At 37.2% G+C, this 15,733-nt stretch overlaps 2 protein-coding genes across 9 annotated transcripts in view; one reads left to right on the top strand and one right to left on the bottom strand.

The window, feature by feature from the left end:
• The window catches only part of NAA35 (N-alpha-acetyltransferase 35, NatC auxiliary subunit), a 33,784-nt gene extending 19,081 nt beyond the window's left edge, over positions 1 to 14,703 (top strand). For 4 of the 5 annotated variants that reach the window (XM_030004587.2, XM_030004583.2, XM_030004584.2 and 1 more), the window contains 6 exons: positions 1,208 to 1,344; positions 2,700 to 2,767; positions 3,014 to 3,154; positions 4,878 to 5,000; positions 6,108 to 6,188; positions 6,841 to 14,703. In XM_030004587.2, the coding sequence (XP_029860447.1) occupies positions 1,208 to 1,344; positions 2,700 to 2,767; positions 3,014 to 3,154; positions 4,878 to 5,000; positions 6,108 to 6,188; positions 6,841 to 6,900 (610 nt within the window). In that variant the 3' untranslated portion in view covers positions 6,901 to 14,703. Of the gene's footprint in view, positions 1 to 1,207; positions 1,345 to 2,699; positions 2,768 to 3,013; positions 3,155 to 4,877; positions 5,001 to 6,107; positions 6,189 to 6,451; positions 6,812 to 6,840 lie in introns of those variants that run through there. The other variant, XM_030004586.2, reaches the window with a different exon arrangement.
• GOLM1 (golgi membrane protein 1) overlaps positions 8,761 to 15,733 on the bottom strand; it is a 35,522-nt gene continuing 28,549 nt past the window's right edge. For all 4 annotated transcript variants that reach the window (XM_030004588.2, XM_030004589.2, XM_041120964.1 and 1 more), the window contains exons 7-10: positions 14,795 to 14,924; positions 13,249 to 13,536; positions 11,727 to 11,840; positions 8,761 to 11,422 (exon numbers count right to left, since the gene is read on the bottom strand). In XM_030004588.2, the coding sequence (XP_029860448.1) occupies positions 11,376 to 11,422; positions 11,727 to 11,840; positions 13,249 to 13,536; positions 14,795 to 14,924 (579 nt within the window). In that variant the 3' untranslated portion in view covers positions 8,761 to 11,375. The remainder of the gene's footprint in view (positions 11,423 to 11,726; positions 11,841 to 13,248; positions 13,537 to 14,794; positions 14,925 to 15,733) is intronic.

The following is a 15,733-nucleotide window of genomic DNA, read 5'->3' as shown; positions in this document are numbered from 1 at the left end:
TTCCATTCACATTAATTATTTTTCATAATTGATGGCTTGGTCCAAAAGGTAAATGATTTTAGATGGTTCATTTTTGATTCAGCATTAAAAATTTGATGTTGAACCTTCCTATGTTAAAGTGCTTTTGTGCTTAGGTGTTTTGGGTTTTGGTGGTGTTTTTTCTTCTGTAAAGCTACCAATAAATTCTTATTAGGTAAGCTGTAAGCCTTCTTTCTGAGAGATTAGACCAGTTCAAATGACTTGAACTTCAGTGCATCTCATTATGTTTCTATGCTGTTTTATTAGTGGATTAAGCATTGAGAAAAATTAATACTCCAGATAGTTACCTGAAGATGGCAGTATTCTTTAAGTAATACCTCAGTAAGTAATACCTAGTTTTCTGTGAGACAGCATTTTTTACCCACCTCACCATTTTAATAAAATCATTCTTAATTGGAACTGGTATTTCAACTGCTTTATGTCCTTACTGTAAGTGAAGAACAAAAAAAAGAGGAAATTTCTAGAGGGTAAATGTGCAAATGAAACTCATAATTATTTCTCAGTACTTTTTCTTCTGAATTATGACTTCTTACGAAGTATTATTTCTTCTTCATGTGCTCCAGATCTGTAATTTCTATTCTCTTTTATCCCCTCTTCCTTTTGATTTGAAGTCAGTCAAGAGATTTATTGGACCCACTTCCACTTACTAAGAAATCACTCTTAAAGAATTCTTAAAGATTTCTTTTAAATCTTAAAGAATTGCCTGTGGATCTCATGTTCCTGTGGGCTTGGCTTTTAATGCTTGAAAAAAATCAGTAATAACCTTGTTTCTCAAAACAGTAATTCCTAAAAAAAAGTAGAAAAGGTATTAACCTAGTATCTTTTTAAAAAATGCTTCATTTGCTGGGGGAAAAATTCTAGAAAAATTTGATCTTATATGGGTTTTGAAATAATAAGAAGGTTAGACTTCGCTTAGTAAACGTATAAGAAACTTGCATTCCTTGAGCTGTCTATGGTTGAATCTGTAGAGTCTTTTTTTTTTTAAACAAACCAGCACAGACTAATCTGCTGATTTCAGCCATGCAAAACAAAGAGTTTTAACTGCCCTAAAAGTTGTCCTTTACTGTTAGTTCTTTGAGTAAACAACTTGGCATTCAGTGAGGGTGTGTACATTACGAATACATTTTGCACTGTAGTATGTAACAGCTACATACTGTTTTTACTGTAGGTACCTATCAGAGTTCCTCTATGCCTGGTTGATGTCAACACTGAGCCGCGCTGACAGCTCTCAAATGGCGGAGGAAAGAATAATGGAGGAACAACAGAAAGGCCGTAGTAGTAAGAAGACAAAGAAAAAGAAAAAAGGTATCTAGGTGTTGAGTGTAACTCAGACTTTTTTTTTTTTTTTCTCCTTCATGCAGCCATGTAGAATTAAAATTCAAAATTTATAGAGTCAACACTGATGTGGGCAGGAAAAACATCCTGAACTTTTTAAAAAAGTCAGTTGCTGTGTAAGAATTTCCCATTTATTTATTTACTTAATTTTAAACAGGTCTTTATAAAAAACCCAAACTCATTTATATTCATAGCTTCACCAGTTGTGTTATGTGTTGGATCCTGTGAGATGTAATTAAAAATTTGAAAAATACTACTTTTCTGCAGTCTATAATTCCTGCAGAATTTTGGTTTTTGTGACTGTAGGTGGAGTCAAAGACTAAACTTTCAGTGTATTTGTGCAATTTTTCTTTGGCTTCAGAAAGTGTTCAAGCATGTTTCTTAATTTTACAATGGTGAGTTGGGCCATTTCAATTCGGTGGTAGTACTGTTGTGCAAAAGCCCCTTTAGAAACTCTTGCTTTCTCTGGTGTATGTGCATAAGAGAAAATGAGAATTTCCCTTCCTATATGAGAGGTCTGGCACTGTGGTCAGAACTGTAAGCCTCCTGCCAAAAAGGCATCCAAAACTGGTGTCTAAAGAGCATCTGATACATATTTGCCATGCCTAAGTGGCTACTAAGATTGTAGTATGTTGGAGTTATCTTCGTATTAACATTGCAAATAAACACCATGCAGAAGCTCACTTTTGTTCTTTGCTATTCCTTCTTTTTGCCGTGTTTATCCTTGTCTTCTTTTCAACAGGAATAAGCAATTAGATCAAGGTCATATGAACTAAATTCTCTTGTGTCTAGAAATTCAGACAATTACTACTGTATTTTTTACTTTTTAAAAAGTTGCCAAGTGTGGGACAATTTGGCACTAGTTAAACACTGGAAGCTGGAGGGCAGCTTAAAGGAATATTATCAGGACAAAAATCTTTCTCACTAGGATAAAAATACTTTAACCTTTTAGTCTTAAAAGTTTAAAAAAATCCATGCACTAAGCAAACAGGCCTCTCAACTACAAGCTTTAAATTCTAGACTATTGTTTAGTGTTGTTTAGTGACATGCTAATACCATTGACTGTCTGGACCAGTTTATTTCATTGATGGCAGTATGGTGTTCATGTGACTGTTAACTATGTCTTGAGAGACTTTGCGTAATCAGGAGCCATGTGAGCAGAAATGCATGACCATGCTTTTTGTGCTTCAGTTTTCTTCCATTATTTTAAAATATAATTGAGAATTGTGTCACTTTCTGAAAACTTGAAAGAACTGTTTTGATCTGGAATTAAAATGTGTACATACATTGAATAAAAAAAAAATATTTTTATGTGAAATTTGCAGTTCGCCCTCTCAGCAGAGAGATCACCATGAGTCAAGCATACCAAAACATGTGTGCTGGGATGTACAAGGTAATTTATTTGTGCTTGCTGAACAATGGCTTCAATTTTTTTGTAATAGGAATCAAGCATACATTGCATGCCGCCTTTGTTTTTAGTGTGCCTGGAAATTAAGTTCAAGTTTATAAAGTGATATGGTAAATTCTCTACTATTTTTCTATCCTTTCTGTTATAGCTAAATCGTAACTTTCATCTTGCTCACAGCAAAATATGACATAAAGCTAACACTTTTCACTATATTTATCCTTTCCTTTTTAGACAATGATCGCATTTGACATGGATGGCAAAGTAAGAAAACCTAAGTTTGAACTGGATAGTGAACAAGTTCGATATGAGCACAGGTTTGCTCCGTTCAACAGCGTTATCACACCACCCCCAGTGCACTACTTGCAGTTTAAAGTGAGTAATCTTAAAACATGGTGTCACGTGCTTTTATAAACGTAATTTGCCTACCTGCTTTAGACATTGTTGTCATTGTAAGAAGAGCCTTTGATATCTCAAAGTTAATACTGAAGCATGAGTCAAAATGGCAAGAAGTTCTAGCTTTAGTTGTGTGCAAGGAAAATATATTGCTTTGGCTTCTTACTAAAATTAGACTCTTAGATGTTTAAAAATAGCTCTGATGTGGCAGTTTGAGATACTTGTGTTGGTTTGCATGAAAATAAAATCTCTTGAAAGTCTATTGACAGACTTTTTGTCTGTGGTTTACATATCACAGCAGCAAGCAAACAGGAAAATGAAACAAAAGTAATTTTGAGTGTTAAATCACAGAAGTGTTGGTTGGAAGGGACGAGTGGGGGCTTGTCTTGTCCAGTCTTCTCCTTGAAGTAGTATTATAGATCACATCAGCTGTGTCTTTGTCTAGCCAAGCCTGAAAAAATCAAAGGGTGGAGATTGGTTAACCTGATCCAACTACTTTTTCTGGTCCATTAGTCTTTGGATAACCTGCTTGAGGGCTACACTATTCACCTTCTTTCCTAATGTCGGGTCTGAATTACCCAAGCCACAGTTTGTGGCCTCTCCCCTCATGTTATGTTGTCTGCCATTAACAAGGAGTATTTGTCTTCTGACAATTTTGTAACTGCCTTTCAAGTAGTTGTAGGCTGCTATTAAGGTTACTCATTAGCATGCTTCTTGTCTAACTGAAAAAGTCCAGGTCCATTGACCTCTCCTTGTGGGTCATGTGCTGTAGGCCCCCAGCCATCTCCACATCTCAGCATCTTTCTTGAACTCAGTGGATCCAACACTGGACACAATATTTAAGATGTTACAGCACAAGTATTGAGTGTAGGATGATAACCTTACTTGATCTGCTGGCCATACTCCTGCTTGTGTAGTCCCATATGAGGCTTGTCTTATTTGCACTAAGAGCACCTTCTTGGCTTGTATTCAACTTGGTGTTCACCATAACCCTGCTACTCATCCAGCTGGTTATTAGCCTCTACTGATTTGCAGGGTTATTCTGCCTCAGGTGCAGAAGTTTGGGCATTTCTTGTTGAACTTAGATTTTTGGTGGCCAGACTTCAAGATTCTAAAGGTCTGTCTGAACTCAAACTGTACTATTTTGTATGCCACCCACTCTTACTACTTTAGTGTTATGAACAGTTGTAGTGGAAATTAAGGCTATCATGGCTTCTTCCTTGTCATTGAAGATTTTTATCCATAATGGGAACAAAAAAAAATAAAATTGGAAGTATCAAAATTATGTAAAATGAAGTCTTGAACAGTGTCAGTATCTCACTTGCTGTAAACTTGATTTGAGTAAACAATATCACGTACTTTTTTCTCTCTTATTTTTCTTGTATTTTCACACCCTGCTGCATGGCTCTATTAAAGCAAATGAATGCCAAGTTATTCAGGAGAGGGATTGTTTTCTAAAGAGTATGAGAAGTTCATTGCGTTCTGCAGCACTCTAAAATAATCGTTAAGCACTGTATTGCTGCTTGGTAATTGCCATTTTAAATAGATGTTTTCATCTTCAGTATATATTCATAAAATATTATTTAGTCAACATAACTTTTTTCTTTAATATAGTAATTTGTTTTCATTTAAGGTGATAAAAATATACAATTTGTTGGCACCTGATTTTAATGTATATTTTTATATTTCTGTAACACGCTAGGAAATGTCTGATTTAAATAAGTACAGCCCACCTCCTCAGTCGTCAGATCTGTACATGGCAGCTAGCAAACACTTCCAGCAAGCTAAAATGATTCTTGAGAATATTCCTAATCCAGACTATGAGGTAAGACTGAAACACTGGAAAAAGGAGTATTTGCTCATAATAGAATAAGTATTTGTTTTCAGCTGGATCCGCTTGAGATCCAAAGTGTACTTTGTCAAAACGCTGAGCAAAGCTGAGTACTTTGTCCACTCCTTAATCAGAAGAGGGTGGTGGTACCTGACACAGTGGTCTGTTTCAATACATTAGATAACATTAATCAGGGTTGTGCTTGCTGTTCCAAAGCCTCTCCCCGATGACTATCTTAGATGCTAGATAGCAGTTTAGTTCCTTCTTGCATGTTGCCTTCTGGCCCTGTCCTAAAAGTATATCAGTTTTAACAAGGTGATGCATGCCTGCCTCACTTACCTGGAATCTGGTAATTCACATGTACTCCTGAAAGGTGGGAAAAATAGGTTTGAATGTCATCAGGCTGAAAAGAGGATTGAGTCTGGTACTTGTTTCCTGGAGCAGTTTTCTCAGCACTGGGCTGTAAACACAGGTAGGAATTTCTCCCTCTTTGTCCATAGCCTAAAAACTAAGTGTCTGTGACTGTATTTTGGGGGAGGGAGGATGCTTATTCAGTTGCATCTGAGCAGGTTAAGAACAGTTACAGGATTAGGTTCTCTTGAGAATTTAGGAATCCCTGCCTGTTCTCTGGATCCTGGTGGTATTCACACATGAGCTATCTGATAGAGGCTAACTGGGGCAGTTAGAGGTAGGTTGAGTGTTTCCAGAGCACTTCCATAGAAAAAGCCACCAGTTTGGTACTTGAGTTTCCCCTTCTTGTCGCGTCACAGTGTGGAGGGTAGATGCCTAGAGTCTGTCTAAACCTTTATTTGGATGAGTGCCTCTGAACTTGCCCTGGTTTAACAATTTTTGAACATAAGCATGGAGAGCAGTGGTTTCTATGGTCTGTTAAATAAAAAAAGTGACCATTAAAATAAATGCCCCTTCATTAAATTTCATTAATCCAGCTGTTACACTTCAAAGCAAATCCAAAACACCTTGATCTCTGTTCAGTTGATACTGTAAGAGGACTGCTGTTTTGTATGTTGAGAATTTGAGTATTTGAAATAATTTTGAGGTTATATGCTTTCACTTGAAAACTTCTTGCTGTTTTGTGTTTAGGTCAATCGAATTCTAAAAGTTGCTAAACCCAATATTGTGGTCATGAAGCTGCTGGCAGGAGGCCACAAAAAGGACTCTAAGGTAAGAAGATGCCCATTGAATTGGATGTGAAATGTAGTCTTACACACAGTGCTACCACAGATCTCTTACAGCTGAATGAGCAGATTCAGGCCATAGTTACACTAACTTTTAAAAGAACTGGGAAAGTAACTTAATCCATTTTTCCCTTGGAAATAGTTCATCGTAGTTACTTAAATATGGAAAACTCTTGTTTCTAAATGTTTTGGAAAAAAAATTGGGAAGTCCACATGGGATGACATGTACAAATATGGGTATTCTTCAAGAGCAGGAAGAAGTAATTGGTAGCAGTGTATCAGCAGCTTGTGTGAACAGTCAGGAGAGCGCTGGCTGTCAGGATTAGCAGCTGCCACGTGGCTCAGAGGGAGGAGAGGGCCTTCAGACTTCCTGCCAAAGGCTAGGCACAGAAGAATGAAGGAGCACACTGAAGAGGCACACCAGCACCCTACAGCTTTGTGCCCATCACTACTGGAGAATGATTGGCATATCCAGAACCGGGTTGGAATATTTTTCAGATACTAATTTAAAGAGCTAGGATTATTCTTTTCAATCTTTTGCTGTTTAGAAGTTTTTCTTCTATCTGCAGGGTATCCCTCATTTTTAATATTAAATTCAGTAGTACTACTGTGTAATGTTTTAAATCTTTTCTTTCTAGGTCCCTCCAGAATTCGACTTCTCCCCTCATAAATATTTTCCAGTTGTGAAGCTTGTTTGAAAGACAGATTATTGTTAGGATACCTGAAGCATAATCTGTGTATCAGATACCAGTTGTAGGATGGATTATCTAGTGCTGTACCCAGACTGAGAGGGATCTCTAGGATAAAAGTACTGTTACATGGAATATATAGTCTGCCTTCATTACGTAATCTGAATGACAACTGCTGTTTTAAAGTGGTTTGTATAAAGCTTTATGGGTGAAGCTGATTTTAATCAACTGTATTGGTGAAGAATGTTGTACCTTAGTTGATTTTATTAAAGATTTAATCATAAATCATTTTTATAAATGAGCTCTGACAGAAAATGGTGGTTTAGGGATTTAGTAACATTTGGGACTGAACAATGCAGTAGAGCCTCATGTCTGATAGGCACAGCTGAGCTACTGAAATTCTGCTTTGGACAAAGCCACTTGGAAAGACTCTGAGTTTCCATATTTTTACCTAAATTACATCAAATTTGCTCACTTTGCAAGTAGAAAGACTGGGTTCTTTTATTCCCCAGTCCTGCAAGCTAAAACAATCTTTATAGAAATTAAGAACAGATGAAAACTAGTCATTTAGCTCCTACTGCACTGCATTCAGCAATATTTGTTTTACTGAAGTCAATTCTCTAGGAGGTATTTTGTCTTAAATGTAGAAGTCCTTGAAGACAGTGAGAAATGAAATTATTTCTAGTTGCAGTTTCTTTTTTTGTCTTTATTCTTCATGGTACTGGAGAATCTGCATAGCTAATGCTGTAATAGGCACTAGCAACACAGGAACATAAGATACTAGGCGTGTATGTTAACTACTCTGCAACTTTATTTCAATCCTGTTGTTACTTTGCCATTGCAAAGGAGGGATTGCTAATTTGTTCCATTGCTGAGTCAACTCTTGCATGACTTTTATTCTCTTGTTTTGACTGCAATGCTGCTGCTGGGTTCTACTGCCTTCTTTAATGATTAATGCAGGTAGAAATCCCAGGCAGGAGGAGCTCCAAACCTACCTTTTTCTTCCTGGAACAGGTCTTCCTCTTGTGCTTCCAGATGTGAAATAATAGGTTAGCTGATGTGTTGAGCAACCTTCCGCTACAAGATCGAAAAAACAAAAAACATTTAAAAAGCTGACTTGCTCTTTGATAAACCATATTGCCAAGTCGTAACCTGGGCCATAAAAGCAAATCTTCCAGGTTTGCCTGTGCTGGACAGGACAATTCTTCATTTTGGTGCAAAATGGCTTCTTCCATAGCGATGAGCTTGTAACTCTTTCTTGAACATGCAAGACAGTTGTGTTTCTCCTAACATATAGTTGTACTGTGGAATAATACCACTTCAACTCCATCACCTAAGCAGCAGCACTGCTGAGCTAGAGCTGGAAAACAGTGAAGGAATTCTGAAGTGGAACACCCATTTGTCTGCCAGCAATTTGCAGCTTCTTGAAAGAAGCAGAAGTACTGCCCTGAATACATGCTTTTCCTGATTTCTTTGCTAAGGAGGTTGCACACCATTTTACATGTTTGCTTATCATCATGACTAATACACTTGAATGCTTCTATATTGTTGCCAAAGGAATGAAAATCCTGGAAAATAAAAAGTAGTCGTGAACATGGCAAACTGGTTCTAGTGTAGGGCACTGAGAATTCATCTGGCTTTTGCTGCCTTCTTGTAAACAATCACAAAAATCTTTCCTGTCTTAAAAATCTTGAACTACATGACAGCAGCTCAAGGACAGCCTTTGGTATTTCTCCAAAGGAAGCAGCAAGTAAAAGAGAAACCAAGTTCTACATCACTTATAGAACTAAGAAAACAGGAATGATCATCTTTCCCATTTTCATGAACATTAAAAGTGGATGAATTATAGAGAATAAGGTGAATACAGAGTAGAGAAGATTATTTTTATTTTAAAATACGATCAGGCTTAGTTTTTAAAAAAACATCAACGACAAGTGTTAATTTAACTCCAAGATGATTACAGCAAAGAAGCTTTCCCTGTCTTGCACAACTAAAAATTTTAGTGATAGACAACACTATGTAAACCACAGTTCCAAATTAATCTCTTGTTTTGTTCAACTAAAAGTCCTTTAATTTTAAAATTCTAATTCTATATAGTAGACATACAGGCCCCTTGTCTACTAGAAATCTACTACCCTAGTTACATTCCTGTAGCACTTGAAGCTGTTGAGAGTAAGACTGCATTCCTTTATGGTTTTGAAGGTTGCTCTTATGCAGGTTTTCAGACCCACTACTGTCAGAGATGTAACAAGTGTCCTTGTACAAAGGTAGTCTTGTTTATGGAAAGGACAACATCTAGCTGGTTAGCAAGAAGCCCAGTCAGGTTTGGGCAGTGTACAGAAATACAGCCAAAACAATTCATTTTTAAAAGAATTCTATGGCAATATATTAATTACCTTACGGATTTTGTTTGTTTGTTTGGGATTTTACCACTATCAAGTTAAAGCCATTCATTCAACTTGAATACAGTGTTTCACTGTACATTTTATACTGTTAGAATATATGCTCTTTAACAATCACTATTAAACTCCTGATTAACTTCATCTCAGCTATATAATTCTTTACAGATTAAGTCCTAAGAAAATGCCCCTTTTACTAAGAATATGGGTAAACATTTTGATCTTAAAATATGCCATTATTTGCAAAAAAACCACCCACCTTAATAGCCCAAGTTGCCCAATACTTGTCAGTTAGAAGAGATGCTTATACTTCCTTTTCTCTCCTGCTTACAGGCATTTGTTTTCCCTGCTATATTGACTGTATTAGCCCAGACCAGTTAGGTCTGACTTAAGTGGTGAAAACAAATGAGTAACCAAGAATTCAGTAATGGAAGTTAGTGCTTTTCTTAGAAGAATTCAAGTCACACATGGCAAGTCTATCAATGAACTGTTCATGTATTTAGGCTTAAGAGGCACCATTTAACTTGAGCTCTCCCTTTCACTCTGATGATAACTAACACTCTTCTCATACACAAAAGAACCAACCTTACGCTTGCATATTTAGACATCTTCAGGTACAGGAGCTGTAAACTAGTAGACTGAGGAATGACAGACCACAGAAGTAGTTACAAAATGAAGTGCATTAAGAGAAAGCCAAGACAAATTTGTATTTTCTTAAATGGAATTGCTGGTTGGGAAGTTAGTCATGTCTGTCTGCTCCCATGCTGCCTCAACAGAGGTTGGTTCATACTTGCAAAGATCGCTCCAGACACAGGTGTCTGTCTTGAGAACAGACACAATCTTCAAAACATCTTACTAGACACAATGCAAGCTGGACTGCAGTTAAGGGTGCCTTAGTGGTAGCAGAGGGTATTTCTAAGTTATCACAAGTAAACTAGTTTCTAGTTTACATTCAACAAGTTACAGAAAAGACAAAGACTACAGAACATTAACAACATTATACCTTGTGCATAACCTAGGACTTCACAACAACTACAGCTTTACCTGTGGGAGCCACTGAGATGTCTGGTAAATGCAGTCGGGTCTACCTTCTTCAAAAGTCTGGCAGAGCAGATTAGTCACTTTGAACAGCTGAGATGATTGCTGTTCTACAAGGCAAGCATTTGCCTTTCTACTTTTTAGCAGAAGATAGTGGCTGGGTGGAGTAGAGGGCAGTCCTAGCACAGCTATTCAGATGGCTTTGTTACAAAAAGTTCAGGAGTTTGAATTTTTACACTTTAAACTTGTGCAAGTTAGTGGTAACTGAACCATACCATAGTACTGATCTTGTGAACAGGAGTCCAACAAAGCTTTCAGAAAAATCTTCCTGACTAATCTCTTAATGAGAAGACACTATTGTCAGAATCCCTTTTTTTTAACCTAAACACTGAAAACACAATCAGGATAGTGTTTCAGCCTGGTTACAGATAGTGTAAGCTAGCAATTTCATTCAGAAGGCCCAGGAAAGTATATTGTACTGTGTAATATCTGAGGACTACAATCACGCTTTCTGAGTCTATCTACATTGCAGTAAAAAAGTGGCAGAATAGGCACCATGGGCCATTTTTCATCCTTCCCATGTTTTGTCAAGGTTAAGTCAGCTTGTCTTAAGCTCCTCGTAGAACTAGGCTGGGGATTTCTCTACTGCATTGCTCAGGGGAGTGAGCCATCCTTGGCAGAGGACTCTTTCTCATCTATACCAATCTGCAAATATTGTTACTGCAGTATGACTGTACAAGTTGGCTAACTTCAAAGTTACTACACTTATGCTAGCTGGTTTCAATATTGTAATTGGTAGGAAGGAAAGAGTCATTGCAGAGGTCAAGTTGTTTTAAAACAAGCCTTCAGAGATTTAAGATGATTTTTTTTCACCACTGAAACAGTACTAAAACTTCACAAGAAAATACTACTTCATTTGGGCCCTTATTGAAGAGTTGAGAAGATAATCAAAACATTCTCAGATCACTTTGCTGTCATCACTGCTGCATTTATATGAAGAGGTGACTAGGTTGCATGATGAACCTCCTTTGCTCACAATCTCTGTCGTTAATCATGCACAGATAAGTGGTTCTTCATATCTTCAGGGTTTTGAACTAATTAGGAAAAAAGGTACAGAAATCTCTTTAAGAGGCAGAAGTGATAGTTCTTCATCTAGAAAACAATCTAGAACACAGCAGGAGAAATTTTGAAAGGACTGTTAAGTACTGTATAGTATAGTAAAAGCTACAGATATTGTCCCTCCCCACCACATGTTAAAAAATAGCTTCAGTGATGCTATACGTAAAATAGGTCACACTGTAAACATGAGGGAAAGCTCAAAGAACAAACAAATTAGCTAGCTATATCTGCTACAGGATACCATTCAAAATATCATCTTAAATTTTTTTTCTTTTTTACCATTTTCAATCCCTGCAAGTGCTGCTTCCTTGTCCATTTCTGATTCAGCTTCATTCTCATCTAAATTGTAAGCAACATCCCTGTCCTGGTTCAGTGCTTCATGTTCCTGTTTGTCTGCAAAAGCGTTAAAATTAATTAGTTTTATGCTATACCATAAGGTCATCTGTACGAGAAACAGTTACTGTAGCAACCTTCCACAGAATTTACTTTGCTGCTGAATGAATTGCTGTTTAGTGTAGGTTTTCATATTATTTTTCCTTTTGAACTGTTAAATTTCAGAGCAGCTTTTGCTGTAAATCTTATCTAAAGAACTAGATAAGAGAGAGAATCTTTGGGTATTTGGAAAGTGTAATAAAATTCAGCCAGCGCTCAGACAGACAGAAAGGAAAAGCATTAAACAATTTCAGAATACATTAAAGAACAGCCTAAGGAAGAGTAAAACCTGAAGCCAAAGCTGAAAACCCCGGCTTTTCACAGGCTACATGGTAGAGCTTTTTCTTGCGCTAATGGTTGGATGATTTTTTTTTTTACCTAATCTTTCTGCTATTTATTTCCATTGAAATGGAAGCGGTTTAGGTAACTTGTATTCACATCTTTTTGGGGGACAGCTTGCTCTGGCCAGCATCTTTTTGGAGCAGTTGGAAAAATACTACTTTAGCAATGCAGATGAGATTATTTATCCCTGCCAAGTTATCAACAGTGTTAACATCACTACTCATGATTCTATGAATGCGTTTACTAGAAAAGCATAAACAGCATTTTTTGTGGGCATCAATTCCTGCTCTGACTGCCATAAGGCTTCCTCTTGATTACCCTGGGCTACTGGGTCAACCTGAGACCGTTCCTCAAGACAGATGGAGGGATGCCTAGATTCTGGTCAGGTTTGGGCACAACATCAATACTCTGCTGCTCGGTGCTGTGGAGACACATGGTTCAGGGTCACATGTGGTAGATGCCAGAAACTGGCACCTTTGCAATATCTGATCTGCAATTTTGCAGACTCACAATAATAAACTTTAGATATATGAAGTCTTAGGTCAAGTTTTATTTATGCTAGCTTATTTTGAAATAGGGATAGCTAGCATTTACACGTGGACACTGTAAAAGGACTATCTGCAAAACATCAATACTTAGTATCATTCTACTCATCAATGCTTTGGATGGTTAACATCTCATCCTTTTCAAATGCATCATATTCTTATAGAGCCTCAATACCAAAAAGCTTCAGGGCTAATTTCCCCAAATGCTTTGTACAGCCAATGGGGAGAGAGACAAGAAGACTGCTATGATGACACAGAAGAACCCAGCCTGGTAGCTCCATGTTGCACAAACAGAAGCCTCCATCTTTACCCATGGACTGTAGAAGACCGCTGGGGACTGACAAACCTTTTACATATCACACTAACCTTTATGAAACCTTATACTAAGTCTAGCCAGCTGCCACCACTGTTGCAGAAATTGTGCCCTATTCCACACTTTCATTTCTTTTAGTGTTCTTAACAATATGTGACATGCTACCTACCAGCCTTTCCAGTGGGTGAGTCATCCTGCTTAGCATCATAATTTAGGAGCTGCTCCCTCTCGATTTCCTCACTAGCAGCCTGCTCTGCTGCCAGCTGTAATGCATCTTGCCCAGCTACATGTTTTTCATCTTCAGATGGAGTCAGCTCCTTCTCTGACTCAGGCAGCATCTCCTTATGACCTGCAGCAGCCTTGAGTGAATCCTGTGGGTTTTTCAGTTGACTAGAAAGCTTCTCCTCTTCTGCCTTAGGCTCCTGTCTTCTGATGTCAGCTAGGCTGCTTATTCTTTCTGTAAGCAATAAAAATGATTCTGAGTAAAAAACTTAATGCCTTTCAGTGGTGGCACAAGTTAAAAACCTTTAATAAATACTGCTTTATCTTTCTCATTCAATTCTTGTTTTTCCTCTGAAAAAGTATCTTCCAACCACATCAGTTCCAAAGATAAAAAGAAGACAACCCATGTTTTTCCTACTGGGAACAGCTAAAGGATGAGACATTGTTTACTGTCAACAGGTTCATGCTTCTACCTACTTAAAATTTTGGTATGTGCAGTTAATAAATTGGGCAGGTGAAACAGAGCAGTTTAAATAAAAATTGCAGAGTGCTATATAACCATCAGGTTTCTGTGTGTTACATTTCATTACTAACAATAAAACTGATTTGGTGTTCAAAAGTAGCTCAGGACAAAGCAGTCACATGGGCATATTTGCAAGTAAATCAAGGTATTCTTATTTTTAAATATGAAGAGGAAGTGCAGGAGGGCTATTACTTTTAGCAGACATTACCATATCTTTTTTCCTGTGTATCTCTATTTTTACTGAAAAAATCACAATAAAATTTGCCTGAATAAACTATACATAGATGTTGTCTTCAATTGTTAGCTCTCTGAAATGAGAGTTGCATGCTCCCAAGATTGTAATTTAAGATAGCATGTAAGAACAATTAAATAGGAAATTTAATTTCTATCACAAACAGTACTATGCAAGATGGACACACAAAGATACATCCATTCAAATTAATAGTTTCTGAGAGTTTAGTGCCAAAAGCAACCATTAGGTTAACTAATCTGATCTCCTACGTATCATTTCCTTACTTGCATTTTGCTCAGTGACAACACATGGCAAGCATGCATGTCTGTTTGTTTAAAGCCTAACTTTCAACTATTCTGTAGGGTAGGGTAGGAGGCTAGATGTATCAAACTTATTAAGAAAGCAAATACTAAAAGTGCTTGAAAATCATTGCTTCCAAAAGCAGGGTATTTTCTCTGTATTAAATGAGGAATATGACTCCAGAATTGTAAATATTTGTATTTTTATTTACATGCAACATGTCAATTACAACAAAACTAAACCAGTAGAAATGCTAGTAATAAAAATGCTTGAATAGATATGATACCTCTCCACAGCTGGAAATTTGAATAAAGTTCAGTCTGCTGGTGTCACTTTTTCCATCTTAATCTTTTGTACAAAAATGGTTTTTTTAAAATGTTCAATTAAATTACTAACATTCTTAACCAGTTGCTAGTAAGAGAGTGATTTCCATCTCACCTTTAGCCTGCAGCAAGTCTATCCTTTTTACTGTAGGTACTGCTTTAGGCACATCTTCATTGGGTTTCTGCTGTTCCAAGTTAGCCTGCCTGAACTCGGTTTGCTTCAAGGCTGGTAGTTGAATATTGACCTATAAAGTGAATGTACACAGATAAGCATTGGTCTATATAACTACTCCTGGATTTGGAAAGGGAAGTGGAAGTTAGATAAGAATTCAGTGGGGGAAAAAAATTCCTAACAAACTTGGAAATATTTGGACTGTAATTTTTATTGGTGATGGAAGTACCACACAATCTTGAATATGCAGTGATGCTTCTATATAACAGCACAACACATTGGGAGAATTTAACACACCTTTACTGTAATGGCAGCTAACAATAAAGTTACTCTTCTTGGTTAGTGTTTCACAAGAGCAACACTACCTGTTATTCTCTGAGGGTCACAGAACAGTAACACCACGCATTTCTCCACTGTTGCCCTCCTACGATGTCAGTGTCAGTGGAGAAAACAAACAGATGGCATTAACTACTGTTAGTAATCTACAGGGACAGGTAAACTGAGTTTGGGCTAGTAAGACTTTAATTAAGCAAACCTGTACAGAACTGGTCTGAAACTATGTTGAATGCAGTATTAAGATAAGAAAAACATAAATCAACCAACTAGACAACGGTATCTGTTTAATGTGATGGAGCTCACTTAAGAAGGTATGAAATGCTGGTACTAGACTGCTCTCAGCATCTGACGTGCTTAAAGATTAATGGCTAAGATCTACACCACCTTGAATATCTTCCAATTTAGCAATTAAAATTCCACATACAACTTTTACTCATATTGGCATTTTATTGGCTGAAAGCTATGTCAATTCAGTTCATACAAACACTGAACATGAAATGTGCCTGGAGCCCGCGCTGTGTATACCAGCTTTGGCACAAAAAACCA

The sequence above is a fragment of the Aquila chrysaetos genome, chromosome Z (assembly GCF_900496995.4).
Source record: "Aquila chrysaetos chrysaetos chromosome Z, bAquChr1.4, whole genome shotgun sequence".
Taxonomy (NCBI): Eukaryota; Metazoa; Chordata; class Aves; order Accipitriformes; family Accipitridae; genus Aquila; species Aquila chrysaetos.
This window is presented reverse-complemented; position numbering and strand designations above follow the sequence as displayed.